We start from the raw sequence: 17,899 nt of genomic DNA, 5'->3' as shown, positions 1-17,899 counted from the left end.
AACTTTTTGCAACATTTAGCAACAAACCATGTTTAAAAATGTCTGTGACTTTTTTACGTTACTTTTGACCAGATTTACAGCAATATTTGAGAAATTTGTGATATTTACTTTTCTTGTAAAAAAAATAATAATGGAAAATCTAAATGTTACATAAAAAACGAAATGTTAAATCCAAATGTTACATTTAAATATAAATGTTCAATTCAAATGTAACATTTTAATCTAAATGCTAAATTAATCTAAATGAGCTTTTATTTAGGTACTTTAGGTGAATTTGCATATCAGCCAAATATTTAGTTTCACCCGTGACATTTAGATTTAACATTTACATTTAACATTTGGAATTTACATTTAGATTTAACATTTATATTCAAACGTTTAACTTGTATTATTCCGGGGGGAAAAAAGATCACAAATATTGCTGTAAATTTGGTCAAAAGTGACATTAAAAAATTCACGTTTTTTAAACGTGGTTTGTGGGAGGAAAATGCTGTTTATTTTACACCTTTATAATCGGCGCCCCATAATATTTTATTTTATTTTTTCATTTTTTTCATTTATTTATTTAATGATGTATTTCTATTTGAACTTTTGTATTTTTCCCCCACTTACATTTATCTATTGTTTAATTATTTTCACGTGTATTGATATTTTGATATTTTGGTGCTCCATCCATGGTGTTTCCTTCCTCTTCTTCCTAAGGGAGGAAGGAGGAGGTTCAGCCCCACTGAAGCCTCTTTAGTCCCGCCTCACTCCGTATGTCTCAGAGCGGACTGTGGACTATATATAATGGAGAATCTTACACTAACTGGAACATACTCTGTAGTCGGAGTTCTGTGTGAACTCCTGCTCACTTTCACACTCAGTCCCATGCGTTGATCGCTGCGGACGCACAGCCTCACACACGGTCTAGTCCTCTGAACCAGGACCCGGACCCGGACCAGGACCCGGACCAGGACCAGGCACCGGCTGAGCCATGGCGGGGGACGGCACGGACCAGCGGGCTCTGCAGTATGAACAAACTCTGGTAAGTGAACTTTGAACCAACTCTGAGACGCTTTACCTCTGCCGGTGACGTCTGGGAAACACGTGAAACAAACTTCAGTGAAGTTTGTGATTTTTAAGGAAAAACACGGAGGTTTTCGTAATTATTGGAAAGCCGAATTCAACACCGGGTTTTTGGGAATGCATACAGCTCTTTGTCAGTGTGTGTGTTTGTGCTGAAACAATGGTTTGGCAGTAGAAGTTCTTTCTTAAGTGGACTTCCACCTCTGTGCTGTGATAGGACTGAGCTCTGTACAAGGGCGTAGGAAGGGGGGGGGGGGGGGGTGGGGGTGGCATCTAATTCTAGCAGTAAATGAATCCGATAATAATCAATGCATCATCATGACGTCAATAAAGTCACAAAGTTAATCTAAAACACAAGACGACCACAAAAATATAGAACGTGACATCAAAAAGACTACAAAAATACACAAGAGATGATTTCAATAAAAACACAAAAATATAGTAAAACAGAAACACACAAAATGATTCCTAAAATTATGCAAAAAGCAAAAACAAGCTTACACAATTACAGAAAATTGCATTAGTGATCGATAAACTATGCATACATTTCCAATATTTGTTTATTGAAATGGTAAATGACACAAAATAATGTAGAAGGATATTTTAACAGATTGATGGGATCTATTAATCGCAATTGTATTACTGATGATTATGAATCGTATCAATTCCTATATTTTCCTTGAAAGATTTTTTTACATATTCTGCTCCGATCTCTTCCTTGGATGCTTTAAAGTTCCTTTAATGATTACATTGTGTAAAATAATCAAACCATTATTCCTTGTAGAAATATTACTTTTTTTTTGTTGTTTTTAACTTCTGTATGTTTGTGCGTGTTTGGAGCGAAGGGATGGAGAAAGAAAAGAAAAAAAATAACTAATAATAAAAAGAGATTAATAACGTAATAAAGACAATTAAAGGGAAGAAAAAAGTATATAAATAAGAATGAATACAGGGAAAAAAAGAGGAATAAAAAGAAAATGTTTAGAAAGCAACTTAAGAATAATTTTTTTAAACTATGTCCTCACTTGCTAATGTGACGGGACCCCGTCAGAGTAAAAGTTTAATAAATCTAGAAACACAAGTGGTATTTTATTTGTAATGAGTGGGATAAATGCATTTGTTTCTAAGATAAAATGACAAAAGTCCCCCCATGACTCTGAGAAACGTTTCAATGAAAACACGGAGGTCTATGTTTATCTGCCAGCTGACAGCTGCACAGGTGATAAAGGTGTTTGTTGTGATAACAGCTGGATTGTGGAATCGTCTAAACAAGCACATCTTGCATTGGGGGGCATTTAAAAAAAACAACAGATAAGGTTTTAAACCAGGTTAATCCCATGAAGCCATTTGAGATCATTTATATCACATCAAATCACGGGTGATTTCAGTTTTTGCTTTAGCGCAAATACAATATGCGCCACTTTTGGCTTTTTGTTCTCTAGGGACAGCACGTGTGAGTGAGTTCTGTAGTGTGGCTTGTTTAGTGGAAGGTCTGGGTTAGAACACACTCAGAAATCCATCTAAATGTGCTTTTTATGTTCTGAGAAGTAACAAAAGCTGCAACTCATAAAATGAACATTTTAATAGAAAATAAGTTATAAAAATATACTGTGTATCTCAGAAATATGGAATAATTGTAAAGAATGACACTGTTTGTACTGTATGAATCATTTTAAATAATTGATGATGATGTGATTTGTACTGTGTGAATAAATAAATAAAAACAATTAAAATAAAAAAAAATAGATATATCTCGTCTCGATATAGGCGATATTGTCATTTTCTATATCACCAAAATAGAAAACTTGATATATCTTGAATCACAATAAATACTAATAGTTAACTTCATTAATCTTCTTAATGTTCGGCAAGAGTTTGTGCAGTTTAAAAGCCAGTAATGATGTCTGATTAGAGAAAGCCAATGAAACAGAAAATGATAAATTGATGCAGAATTGGATAAACTTTCATACAAAATGGGCAACATTTTGAAGTAGAAAATCTGAAGAAATGGTATTTTTGCAAAGAAACTTTTAATAAAGTGCATATTGCATAACTGAACCAGGATCTGCTCATGTAAAAATATTATTCCTAAAAATAACAAAGATGAATCATAGATTTGATGTACAAGGACATTTGTGATGCTGTTGTTGCACAGACGTGTGTTTTAAAAGCTTGTGAGTTTAATGTTTAGTCTAAATATCAAGAAACTATTTATCAAAGCACTCACAAGTCTAATTATATCATTTTAAAATACTTTTCTTATTTTTCTTTGTCACTAAGTGACAAACAGTAACTTCTCAGCAAACACACAATACATTCCTGTGTTTTTTCTTCATTATGAAGTTTTTCCACAACTATTCAAATGTTAAAATGATACAAAACTGTTTAAACATAATTATTTTGTGTTTTTTTTTTATTTATTTATTTTTTAACGTTAAATATTGTTAAATGCAGGGTTTTTCAACCACTGTGCCACGGCACACACTTGTGGGCCGTGAGAAATTATTCAATTTCACCCATTGTTCTAAATTATTTTTGGGAAACTAATTAATTTTTGTCTTCAAATATGCATTTAGCTGCTGTGAGCCCCTCCCAGTCCAAAAGCACACAGATGTAATGATGATAATATATTTTTATATTATACAATATATAAAAATATATACATATAATTATGTATAAAAAATAATATTTAAACAATATTGTGTGTCTTGGATGGACCTTGGCTCAAAGTCTCTTATTTATCTTTTTGGTTCAAAGTTTTGAGTCATCTAATTAGCAATATCTGGACCAAAACAGTTGTGTTGATGGCTGTTTCTGTCAGATCACAAAGGGGGTAAGCTACGAAGCGAGACTACCTCTCATCGCGTTAACTTCCAGGATTTAGTCAGTGTGTGCTGTCCTACTAAGCTTGCTAACGACTTACGGAGCTAAATCATCATGGTAACTTAGGCTGAACGGCGAGCCTGGTCGCAAGCAGGTTTTGCTCTGGCTAGGATCTTAGCGAGTGCTAAAGTCCTGCCTCCTGACCAATCAGTTCTCTTAGAAAGCGAGCTGTCCAATAAAAGGTGATGTGAACACGTCATTGTGTGGATCTGATCTGATGCTGACATGAGAGAGAATATTTAGACACCGATGCAATCCTTTCATTTGTTGATGACATAATTTAGGAAAGATATAGATTGATCTACAGTCAGCTGATGAAGCCTGTGTCTCTGTATGCGCAGACGGGTGAAGTCATTAATAAGGATGTTCCGATCCGATATTGATATCGGTCCGATATCAGCCAGAAAACGAATATCGGATTTTATCGGTCTACATCTAAAATCACCGATATAGGTGCTCCGATAAAAAATATATATATATATATTTAGATTGAACTTCTATCCATAGGTGACTGTGGTTCACACTCCAACAAAATAGGTGGCGGCAAAGCAGCAACAAGCCTTCACACTCTCGCTCAGAGCCCACATGATCACAACGACGCGTGTACGGCGCTACTGTGATGTCGGCCGTGTGGGAATATAATTTTATTAAATTGTAGATTGTGTATTTTGAATAATACATGGGTCAGTTTTTCTCATACCTACTATTGGTGACTATTGTTCTCTGTTTGAGTGACATTACTTGATCAAGCCTTTGCTAACATTTCATACTACAAAACAAGTAATTATTATTTTATTTTATGTAAGAAAAAATAAATAAAAATTAAATAATGTATGATTCATACAATATCGGTATCGGTCGATAGGCAAAGCTGCTATATCGCAATCACATCGGAAATGAAAAAGTTGTATTGGGACATCCCTAGTCATTAATGAATTGATTAATATGTGACTTCACTCGTCCGCACATACAGATCGAGACACAGGCTTCATCAGCTGACACTGTGAATGCGTAAAAGCATCACATTATTTATGATATTAATCCATTGAATGGGATCCCATCCAATGGATTATTATGAATGAATAATATCATACTTTCACGCATTAACAGTAGGGTTGGGCATCGGGAACCGGTTCCAAATAGGAACCAGTTCCAAACGTCCAGTTTGCAATCTGATTTTTTTTTTTTTGATTCCTAAATGCCCACACTAGTTTGTTTCCGCGGGGTTTGTATAAGGTGCGTTCAAAACGCGACTGCTGTGTGTGTGTAGGACAGTCCTCTGCTGCTGCCATCTCACTGTAATGGGGGAGGGGCTACTGCCTCGGAATTACAGACAGTGACGGCCAGTTGTTGCTTTTTTTTAAAGTTATTTTTTTATTGACACGTGCACTCCATATAACTATTACAAATACAATATATACAATTCACACATTTACCTGTTTATAAACAAATAAATTATTTACAGTCATATACAATTTACATATGTACATAAAGAAAAAATACTTGGGGTTCTTTTACTTTAATCAACAGATTTAAGGATTAAAAAATGTCCAAAGTTTCCACTGCTTTTTTATCTTATACTCTATGTAAAGAGGTCTTATATTAGTCTATTTTCTTTTTAAAGTGGTGACATTTTTGTGGCTTTAGACTCCAATTACAGTTATGTATATAATATCTTCTCTACAATATAAACAGGTTTAAAATATAACTATTTTTTATAGTTTCTGTTTCCACTGTATCCAGAATAATAATCTTTCTAAACAAGAACTGTTGATTAATTTGTCACATGACTGCTCCAGGGTTTGATTTTTAAAAAAATTTAGTTTTACATCTACCTGGGCTGTAGCTGTTTGTTTTTTAGACTGATGCCAACTTGTTTGTTGTTTTATTTCAGCGAGTTTCAGTTTTACAGTTACAGTTGGGGATCTTTGTAATTGAGTACTCTAGTTATTGTACAGCAACCAGATTGAACTGTATCAATTAAGTAAATTAATAAAAAATGGCCCGTGTAAAGACTTTTTCAAATGAAAAATTTCTCCTGTGAAATCTGTGACCTGCACAACTCAAAGAAACGTAATTGAGAATCCTTTAGAACAGGAATCGAAATTGAGAAGAAACAGAATTAGGATGCACCAAATATTTGGCCACCGAATATATTCGACCAAATATTGCAAAAAAAGCAACGTTCGGCCTTCGGTTTAGTGAGTTAAAATCAAGTTCGAATAGTAGCGTGTGACGTAATGACGCAATCAAACAATGTGTAGTGATTATGAGTCGGAAAAGTGTGTGCACGTTGCTGCAGAACCAGCAGCAGCTCCTCTTTTACACAAACAAACACAGCCAGACTTTCTTCTTTCCGCTTACCGCTCTCCGTCGTCCGTCACCGTGTAAATGTTGGAAACCGTCCAACTCCACAACCGAGTCCGTTGTTAGTGCTGTGAGCCATGAATCTGTAAACATCCCCATCGTTTCCTCTTTACACTACACCAGGTGTCGCTGCATAGACTGGTGTAGCATTAGCACGGAGTGCTAACAGCTGATGTGTGTAAACAATGGGCCTGTGACTCCCAACACGATCGGCAGCAGAAAAAGAAGCGCAATTTTGGCATCCAGTAGTGCAGTTTGCATTTACATATATGGCAATAAAGTATAATATATTCTATATTAGACTGCAGTGTTGTTTTAGCTGTAAGATAGTTGGAGAGGAGGAGCTCACATTCTCGGAGGCGTGTTAGGTGACGTCACCTACCAACGTGGGCAATATCCAACTGTCCCGTTTGGAGCTGACTTTGTTTATACAAAATGTGGAATAACAAGGGAGGGAGTGAACATAACTTTTTCAACTTTGTCCCTCTATAATGGTTTTGCTACAGTGATATACATCCCTTTAGCCTCATTCAAAGGGATTTTTTCATCATACCTCCCCTTTAATGCACTTTAGTGTTTTTGGAATGCATGTTTTGTTTTATTTGAAGGGCTAATATGAAGGAAAAACTTTGTTGTGCTCTTTTTTGAAAAGCAAAGGCTACTGGAATATTTAAAAAAGTCATAATATTCAATAAACATTTAATTTCTTTAAAAAACATGTCTAAAAATTTCTAATATATATAATAAATATTCTAAGCAATTTATGCACTACTTAAAAAAAAAAAAACAGTGAAAAACTTAACAACCCTATTCGGGCAAGCGTTTATATTTTATTTGGCTTCGGCCTCAAATGTTCTTTTCGGTGCATCCGTAATCACAATCGTTAAAATCCAAACAATGCCCAACCCTAATGAAAAGTACTTTTTGTACTTTTGTTGTTGTTGTTTTCTGTATTTTCTTGTCATTTTGTGCATGACAAGGCAGCATACTACTGATTTCCATTTGTTTTTGAGGTAACACTCATATTAATAAAATCCTACTTTAAGCAGTCTTTGAACCCCTCATTTCCCACAGTTTAGACAATCATATCCTTTACAAGATAAAATGTTACTGCTTTGGTTACAGTAGGCATTGGTGATATGGACTAACATTCATATCTCAATATTTTTCCTCAAAATGGCGATAGACAATATAAACTCGATTTATTTTATTTTTTTTTCAATAAAGTTTTACATGAAAATCAATAATGGGTCAAAGTCAGTGGATAAAAGTGCCATAAATATCTTTTTATTATTTAGTAGCAGCAAAATATCAACATTTTGTGGCACTTTTGAGTTTTTTCTTCATTAAGACAGAAAGATGAGATTAAATTCTGTAGTGTTGTGAAACCACATTCGGTACATGGTCCCTTTAAGAAGTGTGTAAACAGTCATGTGCTGACAGTGCGGAGCAACAGAGTCAGTTACAGAAGAGAAATACATGTACCGTTTCCTCAAACGTCTCTCAGTGCTTCCAACACTCAGAACTGATGGAGTTTTACCGAAGGACATCTGCACTGAACCTCTGACAGGCAGCCGCTAACACAGAGACACCAGCACAGCTAACTCTGTGTGTCCATGCACTGGGAGGGAGGGGCAGTGGAGCGTACTGTCTGCGCTAATTGAGCGCTTAATAATTATTCCGTGTGTCTACTCTGTAGTGCTGATATGAGACTGACTAACAAATGGTGTGATTTGGCAGAGAAATAAACCTTTGTATGGGCACAGACAAGGCACCGCGAGGGATAAAATGTGCACTGCAGGCGATTCTATGATCTCTGTGATTTGACAGATTGTTGTCCAGTTTTCATCCGTCATGATCTAATATCGTCAAATCGCACACCCTTAATATACCTACACACACATCTGTTTTCATTCATTCTTTCATTTATGGAAGAAATGAAATCATGATGACTTTTTGTTGTTGGTTTAAAACTTTGTAACAAAACGTTTTCAGGATCAACTGAAGGCGCCAGAATGAGGCTTATCTTTCACACTCTGTGCAGGTCACGAGTCGACTCAAGGACGTGCATGAGCAGCCCCACACACACACACACACACACACTCAAACACTCTGAAAAACTGCTTTATTCAAGTATTCCAAAATTAATGTGGTGTTTGTGTACTTAGTGTGGCTTTCAATTTGACTGAAGCTGGCTGGGCATTGTCCATGTGTGCAAAGTTTTGGTTGAATTAGCTTTTAGTTTGAAAACCAGGCCAGACTTTTATCCAGTGTAGCTTTAGGTGAGGATGGACGAATGTGTATCTCATCCTAGGGAAATGGTTTCCTTCTCTTGACAGTGTTTCCTTTGTCAAGAGAAGAAGAAGAACATACACTGCGCTCTCTCTCTCTTCACCCTGTTAATCTCTCTCTCTCTCTCTCTCTCTCTCTCTCTCTCTCTCTCTCTCTCTCTCTCAGCTCTCTCTCTCTCTCTCTCTCTCTCTCTCTCTCTCTCTCTCTCTCTCTCTCTCTCTCTCTCTCTCTCTCTCTCTCTGTGTGTGTGTGTGAGGAAGAGATTACACAACTTGCAACCTGCTGATTCAGCACTGGACGCTCCGTCTCTCTGATGGGGTCTCGTGCTCAGTTGTCAAAGTTAAAAAAAAAAAAACAAAGAAAACCCAACCAAATCCTTCCACACCAGCCTTTTCTTTAACATGCAACACAGACCAAACTCGTATGTAATCAGAATGAAATAAAAATAGCTCGAGTGTGAGATAAATATCCCGTTTAACAGAAGCTGAGTCTGTTTCTGTGTCTGTGACCAGGACCTTGCAGTGGGTTGGAGTAACATGGTGTCTTTGTGTGATACTGGCACTCATGGAGGTTGTGTGGGTTTTGTTGTAGGCAGTGGATGCTCAAAGAGGCCAGTGTAGTTCAGTGTGGCATGAAAGGGACACAGCACAGTAGATCTCACTAATGTTTAAATGGGAAACTGGTCCATTAAGCTAGACTAAAGAAAAGTCAGTGGTTGGTTGGTTGTTTAGGTTTATGAGAGTACGGTCAGAGTCCAGTGCAGTCGGTGTTGTGTTTTGTTGTAATCTTTCCATCACTCGCACTGTTCCCTGACACACCTTCAAAAAATAAAGTTAGAATAAACGGCAGCACAATATCAGGCCAGTAGGTTTAAGCCATAAAAAAAACCCAGACAGAACACGACCCCAACTTGTCAGACCCTAAAGAATCCGATGTGTCTTTAACCCCGAACCAGTTTCAACATCCGTACATGTGCACGCAATTCAATTCAACTCAAAGCGCTATCAAAACATAAAATCTTTAAGACAAAACCAACAAAACAAAAACTACTTTTAACTGGAAGAAATCTCCGTTAGAACCAGTGGCAGTCATCTGCTTCCATTGCTTGGGGTTAGTTTATAGAAAGAGGAGAACAGAACAGGATGGAGAGATAGAACATCAGTGTCCAGACAACTGAAACAATGAGAGAGAGAAGGGCGAGGAGAAGACAGACTACAATAAAACATGATACAGCAGTAGCAGGTCTGCCTGCATGGAAACACCTGGTGCTAGAGTATGTGCGAGTGGAATGAGAATGAGTTTTTAATTACTGTCATTTACTCTGCCCTTGTTCTGCATCTTTCTCGCGCTAATCAAAACACACCGAACCCGGCCCGAGCCTGTGGTATAACGATCAAAATTAAGCTTGGACCCAACCTGACCCGTTGAAACCCAGTTTGGGCAAAAACCTAAAGCTCCACCACAGATTGTCATTTCTGTGATTGTTTTAATAAAACATTTATGGAAATGCATTAAGAGTGATTTTTAAAAAACAAAACAAATACATCATTTGTAAAATTTTAATTTTTTCCCCCAAAATGTGACATCATTATTATTTACCAGGGAAATTAGGGCCTGCATGTATTGCTGCTGGTTGTCCGTTTGTCTCCTTGAAGACAATTCTTCACTGAAGCTAATGCATTGCTAATACTTTAAACTTGTAATATTCTGCTATCTGATTCTACACCAATCTATTACAAAGCTTCAATCATATTTTGGACATTATAAGAATTTTTTTTCCATTTATATCCTGTGTATATCAATGCTATTCTTTTATATTGGCAGATATATCGTTATCTGCGCAATATATTGTGATTCAAGATATATCAAGTTTTCTATTTTGGCGAGATAGAAAATGACAATATCGCCTATATCGAGATATATCTATATTTTTTTTAACTTGTTTTTATTTATACAATCACACAGTACAAATCATATCATACAAGTACTTAATATTATTAATAGAGTACAGTCAAACAGTGTCCTTCTTTATACATTTTCCATATTTGTGAGATATACATTTTTATAGGTTATTTTGTAGTAAAATACATGTTTTAGGAGTCAGTGCTTTCGTTACTTCTCAGAACAGTATGAAAAGCACAGTTCGATGGATTACTAAGTGCTTACTAACCCAGACCTTCCCCTAAACAAGCCACGCTACAGAACTCACTCACACGTGCTGTCCCTTAGAGGAGAAATAGCCAAAAGCGGCATTATTTGTGTTTGTTAATAAATGTTACTGTGTGGTATTTTCCAACAGAAAATTTCTGGTAAGACTTTATTGAGTTAAAAATATCGAGATTTACATCGCATATCGCCGTTTTTGAGGAAAATATCGATATGATTTGGTCCATATCGCTTAGCTCTACCCCAATATCTGGATCTACCCTAAAAATTGGTCGTTTTCTTCTGGAAACACAGTGGATTATTTGTAGATTCCTGTCAAGAAGTCAGTAAAATTAAACTCACATTCCAGGATTATCAGTTGCCTTGTCACAAATGATGACCATTTTGAGAAGATAAGGAGGTTTAAAGGGCTGCACAAAGTTTTTCTGCTTTGCATTTTGGCTTGGAGAAGATAGCCTGGTTTGATTGCTTTTTTAGGTTTTGTTGTTTGGTAAGAGCCAGTCTGCGCTCGATATAAACTGGAGCAGGATCTGCTTAGGGTAAAGATGAGTGGGTTAAGACGTATGGGTCGCTCCATGTTGGATGAATACTTCATGAGATATGGACAATTTAGTGAGGCGGGTATGTGTCGATTTTAGTGCGTTATTATTTTTCTTCCATTTTCAACTTCCAATATCTCAGGAACTACATCACATAGGAAACTGAAATGTGGTATATTAATATAGCTCCACCTACTCTCTCAGAATATACAAAAATATCTGCTATACATTCTTATCTGATGGACATGCCAGCCCCTTAAAACTGGAAAAATGTTAGTGTGGGTTTGGGTCTGGAACATGTTCAGTAAACAACTTGGCATATGCCTCAGCTCACTGTAGTTTGATCAGCTTTGAGCTATGAACATAGACTGTTCACATCACTAATGATTAGTCACATATATGCATTGGTTCTTGGGTAACAGCCTCTTGAAATTCAAAAAAATGGGAATGTAAGAAAAATTGTTTTAATCTGTTTTAATTTAAAGTATAAAGATTACTCTCTCGGAATATAAAACAATTTTCTTTCTTAAATTGTACGGTGTGCCTATTGAATAATCAAGAAACCATTTGTTGAAATGACATGGAATGATCCTTATTGACGTTTCTACATGTACGCTAAAAACATACATTACTAGACAAGATTGTTCTTTAGTCCTTGTGGTAAACTGCATTATTAAAGCAGAAAGGCATTTATAGCAATATCAGCAAAGTGATTGTGTTTTGAAGCTCTTTGTATGGCTAAGTATTAACCCACATTACAATCATGTGTGTTGATCAGTAAGCTGTGTGATATCTGAAAAATGCAGAATCAATGGGAATATTAGACACAGACATTCTTCCAGAGGACGTGCAGTACGAGACTGGGAAACACACACATATGTTCCCAAAGTGTGTAAGACGTTGTGTAAAAGCTCAGCCAATAACTAGTTTGTTGTGCCTTTTGATGTGTAATAATTAACCGTGTTACCAAATACAGGGAAGCAAATGTTGGACCCTCAACCTCCTATTAAAGGTGGAATTGTCCCAAGGAATTTTATGATTGAGTGTTCTGTTTTTATCTGTCACAGATCAAAGATGAATGATTGAAGTGTTTTAAAGAATCAACGCAGTCCTTAAACTAACTCTACAATAACTGTCTCTGAAATGATTGTTCCATATCTAATCACAATTCCCACTGTAACTGCTGTGTTGACGTACGTCCAATTAACGAACCAATAAAAACTCTGCTGCGTCTGCATTGTACGTTACGGTAGCCTCTGATTTTTCATTTACGCATTCAAGTTTTTGGGGTTTTTTTTTCTTATTATCTGTTTTTTCATCTTTCCCTAATCAAATGCCATTACAAGCTAATAAATCAATTGTTGATCATTTTGTATTCATAAACAGCAGAAATGTGCAAAAACAAGCACGCGCTGAAATTACAGGAGATTTAGCATCCAGGCATTTGCTGCCTTTGCTAAAGCTAACATTAGACCACTCATTTTATGGTGAAATGTATCGTGTAAATGTGAGATATTGTCCCAAAACATGTCGGTTATTTTGTGTCTAATAGATATTTCCATTTCAGAATGTGAACAACAGACGTCAGATTTAATACAATTCAAATGTAATTCTGCAGTGATTTCTTTGTAATTCTCAAGTGCAGATTAAAAAAAAAAGAATTGGTAACTTTTTTTTTTTACACTTTACTTTTTGTCAGTGAAAAACGTGTGGTTAAACCTCAATGAATTAGTTTATTATGTTGAGTATTTTTCACATCTTAAAGTGTGACAAAGCACTTAATGGTTGAACTCATAATCTCTTTGTGTGTCAATGTTGAGATTGTCATTATTCTTAATGAAAAGCATGCCAGGAATTCCACAGGTGTAACCGGCACAGTGAAACACTTGAACAAAGCGTTTGTAAAATAGTGATCCACTGATTCACTCGTCTACGCCACAGAGGAGGAGTAGTAGGAGTGCCTCAGCCTGAAGAACACGTACTTCAAACATGTTTAAAGCCTCACAGCTGAATTATATACAGTACACGGTTGTAGACTATGGCTGAAAAACACTTGTAATACTGTAACTACCATGCACTTCGGTCTCAAAAAATTCTGAAATATTTACCTATTGTTCATTAATAATGCAATAGGCACACTGTAAATTTTTAGTTTGATCGGATGAAAACTTTTCGAGATATAGACAATTTGGTGAGGGGGACGTGTTGATTTTTGTGCATCCTTATTTTTGTTCTATTTTAGCTTCCAATATCTCAGGAACTACATCACATAGGAAACTGAAATTTGGTATAGTAATAAAGCTCCACCTACTCTCTCAGAATGTACAAATATATCTGCTATAGGGACCTCCCAGTCATGTGACCCCTAGCCAAGTGTTAGCCATTTTGACGGTCAATGACTCAGTAAGACATCATGTTGTCGCACTGTTTATCATCCGAAAAAGCTAATTATTAGAAGAAGATAAAGGAATATTGGTTTTAGAATCAAAAATTGAAAATCGACCGATTTCTGTTTATCCCTTTTTGACCATGATGAAGAAATATGCCTTGAATTTGAAAAAAAGAGTCACTGACTTACCAGTAGTGACTCTGTTGCTAACCGAGCTGTTCCACAGCTCTCTTCTCTGCTCTTTATTCTCTTTCTAGCTAATGTTGGTAGGTTTTTTTCACTGCTACAATTCTTTTTTTGTAAAAAAAAAAACTAGTCAACCATACACAGTTAGAACTGTGACAAAATGCACACTTTTTATCATAAAGGGCGACAGCTAAAAGTTTGATTACCAATTGATTTTATGCTTAAATAAAAAATCAGAAAATTGGGAGCCTGATGTGTCCGGCTAACGTTATGTTGAATGTTTGATACTGCACACAAACATTGTGTATTTTTATGATAACAGGGAATTTACAACATTAAATCCCAAACTCTCAGATAAATCATTCATTAGCCTTTGAGGGGACGACTTACCTGATCCAAAATAAAGACTGCGTTGAGTTGGAAGCCAAACACTTCACGAGACAATACGGACCAGTTTGATTTCAATCTCTGCATATTTTTAAATGGGAATAACAATCAGTTTCAACATCAATGTGCACTTGAATCGAATAAATCACATAAAGTATGTCAGGCGCTCGGGGTGTGTATTGCCTGGCATCTGGTGATATGATTTGGGTCACGATATGATTCTATATATTATTTATTAAAGTATAAGGTAATTATTGGGATTTTTTTTTTAAATATGATTTAAGTGTGTTAGCTTATATATATATATATATATATTTATTTATTTTGGCATATTTTACACTCAAAACATTGGCTTTAACATGCCATGTGCCAACATCTTAAAATAAAAAAAATAACATACAATCTGCTTGTGGCTTTTAAACCAACTTTGACTTTAGTGCAACTTAACTGAGTTATATGCGTAGAACAACAAATAAACGCAGAAAGTTAGTACTTTTTTTTTTTTTTTTTTTTTTTTGTTTTATTTTTGAAAAACTCAAGCTGGTCAACATGCCCAGGTTTCAGTGCACTTCTTTGTGCAGTTACAATGTCTCCTGCAGTGGAAAATACTTTCCTGGTTAAATAAAAATTTAAAAAAGAAAAAAAAGTTAAAAAAAAAATTATATATATTTTTTTAATAAAAAAATCGATATGGATGCATTTAGAACTGATCCGAGAATCGCGCAACGTAATATTGCGATATATCGCCGAATCGATTTTTTTCAACACCCCTATCAGGCACTGAATATATCCAATATCCAAGCATTAAGTGACAAATTTCAGTTCAATCTTTAAATTTACTTGAATTTGTGGCCATTTTTTGTGAAATGTTGTGGAATAATTGAGGAAAATTTGATTCACTAAAAGGCCATACTTGGCCCCCGAGCCTTAAGTTTGACACAGGTGTCTAACAACATGGCAAACATTCTGTGTGCAAGGTGACGCTGTCTGTCACCTTGCACACACTTGAACAGTCGTTTCAGTGTCAGATATTTATCTACTCAGATAAGAAGCCAAGAAAGAGATAAGGTCAACAGTAAACAGCGAATCCAAGGATAATCACTGTTGTTTATACGACATGTTAATTCTCTCCAACTATTTAAAGAACGCCATAAACCTCATACTTTATTCATTTTTGTTGATTCATTTTTATACTGAAGAATCTTTATATTCACAGACCCTACATAGTCAATTAGCTTTAGTCAAATCTAGTTTGTCATTGACGTGTTTTAGTTTTTCTGTTTCTTCTGGTGCTGCTGTTCCTCACCAGTTCAGTAAAATAGTTCAATTGTGTGTAAATAAATGTGAAGACAATCATTTATCACATCACTATCATATGTATTTGTAAAATAATGAAAGTACAAACCTGTAGCTCAACTGCACAATAGGGCTTTGTCTCTGTGTTCTATAAAGCAAGGGTTCTCAACCTTGGGGTCAGGACCCCATTTAAGACCATAAGAATAGAAAACTAGAATATTTTCTGAACAGTTTGTGCCGATTTTTGCCTTTTTTTATGTTCTGCAACTACACCAAACTTGCCATATTTTAACCTATTTTCATCACTTTTTCTTGCCATATTTTTGCTCCTTTTAATGCATTTTACTACATTACTGCCACTTCATCAAAGTTCAATGCCTTTTCTGCACAATTTTTCCACTTTCAAGACATTTTCGACACCTATAAACCCTATTCACCACTTGCAAGCGTGCATTGTTGTCACAACCGCACGACTGCCCAGGAAATTTGGGCTTGCAATTGCAGAACAAAATACAGTACATCACAAAGTCTTTTCAAGGGAGACATGTGTGTCATTCTCTTTGGTTTTGAAAGCTTCATCACCCATTAGCACATTCACAAATCCTGCCCTATATGCTCCTTGAAAGGGTACTTGTAGTGGACATGTACAGTATATAAAAAAATGTCTTTAATGTATTACTAATAAACAAAATATGTGCACCTTTTTTTATAAACAAAACATGAAAATGACTTTTTAGAATAATTGTATACGTAGTGCTATCAAGAGATTAAAAAAAAGTGCAATTAATTAATTATGCCCTGTAAATAATTAATGTATTTTTTAATCTCACCTAAAATTGCTGAGAAAAGCCCTCAACTTGAGGTATTTTCAGTAAAATCATTTACATTGTTGTATATCAATGTTTTGATCTGCCACAATAAAGTGTCTTTATGAAATCATTTATTATCCCCTGCCACAAAGTGTGAAGGGGATATTGGTTTGAGCTACGTCCGTCCGAGTTAAAGGGGACAGCTTTTCTCAGAAACTGTTTAAGATAGGATAACCGCATTGTGTGTGGCTTCAGGGTATCAATACCTTGATGGAGTTCGGAAAAATATTTGCGCACTTCTCATTTTCGGAGTTATTGCCCTTGTGCCGTTTTTTTTTACTCTGTTCGTGGTGTCTTCAAAGGGGACAGCTTTTCTTAGAAACCATTTAAGATAGTTAGTAATTTATATTCTGATGTGATAATATGTTCTTATGTATACATCTAAGTTCTAAGGTTGTGTTATAATGACAACCAATCTGGCAAGGGATGTTGATTCTGTCTTCTTCTTGTTTTTAACAGACATGAAGAGATACAGGCGTAGCTATTTACATTCCGCTGTATTTGAGACTAATCGTTTTAGTTTTGACCATCAGGGGTTAATATTGATGCATACTAGGGATCGACCGATATGGAATTTTTTAGGACTGATGCCGATACCGATTTTTTTTTTTTTTTTTCCATCAGTATTAGCTGATGACCGTTACGGACTGCCAATTTTCTTGAGCCGATATTTGGAGCCGATCCTACTTTTGCTCCCTCAATTTACGTCATAAAAATTACACAAAGATGATAACAAATGGTACAAGTCTCAATTAAAAAAGGAATATTTATTGAAATTAACAAAGGTGAGGTAGAACTACACCAAGTAAAAAATTATGAACAATAGTCCATTCCAACACAATCCCAGAACATAAATTAGCAGCAGAAAATAACGTGATGTCAGATGCTCATTAAGCAACAAACTGTTCAAGTTTCTTTTCTAAATTGCATCAACATTAACTGGAATAAATATTCAAACAAGTAGTAAACTGCTTCTCAAAGTTAAAAACTTCTCAGTGCAGCGCTGAGTAAGAAGCAGAGAGAGAGGAAAAGAAACACACACACACACACACACACACCAAACCTCCAGCCAGCTGCTCGTTAACTACAACTGCGACACAACACGTGGACCCGGAACAAGTTAAACAGTTAAAAGATACTTTGAAAGTTTAAAACCTATACCGTTGGGATTGAAGAGCTTGCTTCACGCTCTGCTAGTGGGGGGAGGGGCTCTGCAGCAACATGGAGCAGCCTGTGGCAGCCGCTCAGCAAACGCAGCAGTGCGCACTGGTCGACGCCGATACACATAAAACACGCAAAAATCATCCGATTAAATCGGCCGGCCGATGAATCGGTCGATCACTAATGTATACTTTTGTCAATATCCAAATAATAGAGAGCGGCCATTTATGTATTTTATTTTATATTGTACAGTGTTGGAATGTCGGTGTTAAATTAAAAAAAATTAACAAAATTAA

General features: G+C 35.8%; 1 protein-coding gene across 2 annotated transcripts in view; it reads left to right on the top strand.

The window, feature by feature from the left end:
* Positions 1 to 802: 802 nt before the first annotated feature.
* The window catches only part of clcn2c (chloride channel 2c), a 203,909-nt gene continuing 186,812 nt past the window's right edge, over positions 803 to 17,899 (top strand). For both annotated transcript variants that reach the window (XM_028464291.1, XM_028464289.1), the window contains exon 1: positions 803 to 1,027. In XM_028464291.1, the coding sequence (XP_028320092.1) occupies positions 977 to 1,027 (51 nt within the window). In that variant the 5' untranslated portion in view covers positions 803 to 976. The remainder of the gene's footprint in view (positions 1,028 to 17,899) is intronic.

Source organism: Gouania willdenowi, chromosome 13, assembly GCF_900634775.1.
Source record: "Gouania willdenowi chromosome 13, fGouWil2.1, whole genome shotgun sequence".
Taxonomy (NCBI): Eukaryota; Metazoa; Chordata; class Actinopteri; order Blenniiformes; family Gobiesocidae; genus Gouania; species Gouania willdenowi.
This window is presented reverse-complemented; position numbering and strand designations above follow the sequence as displayed.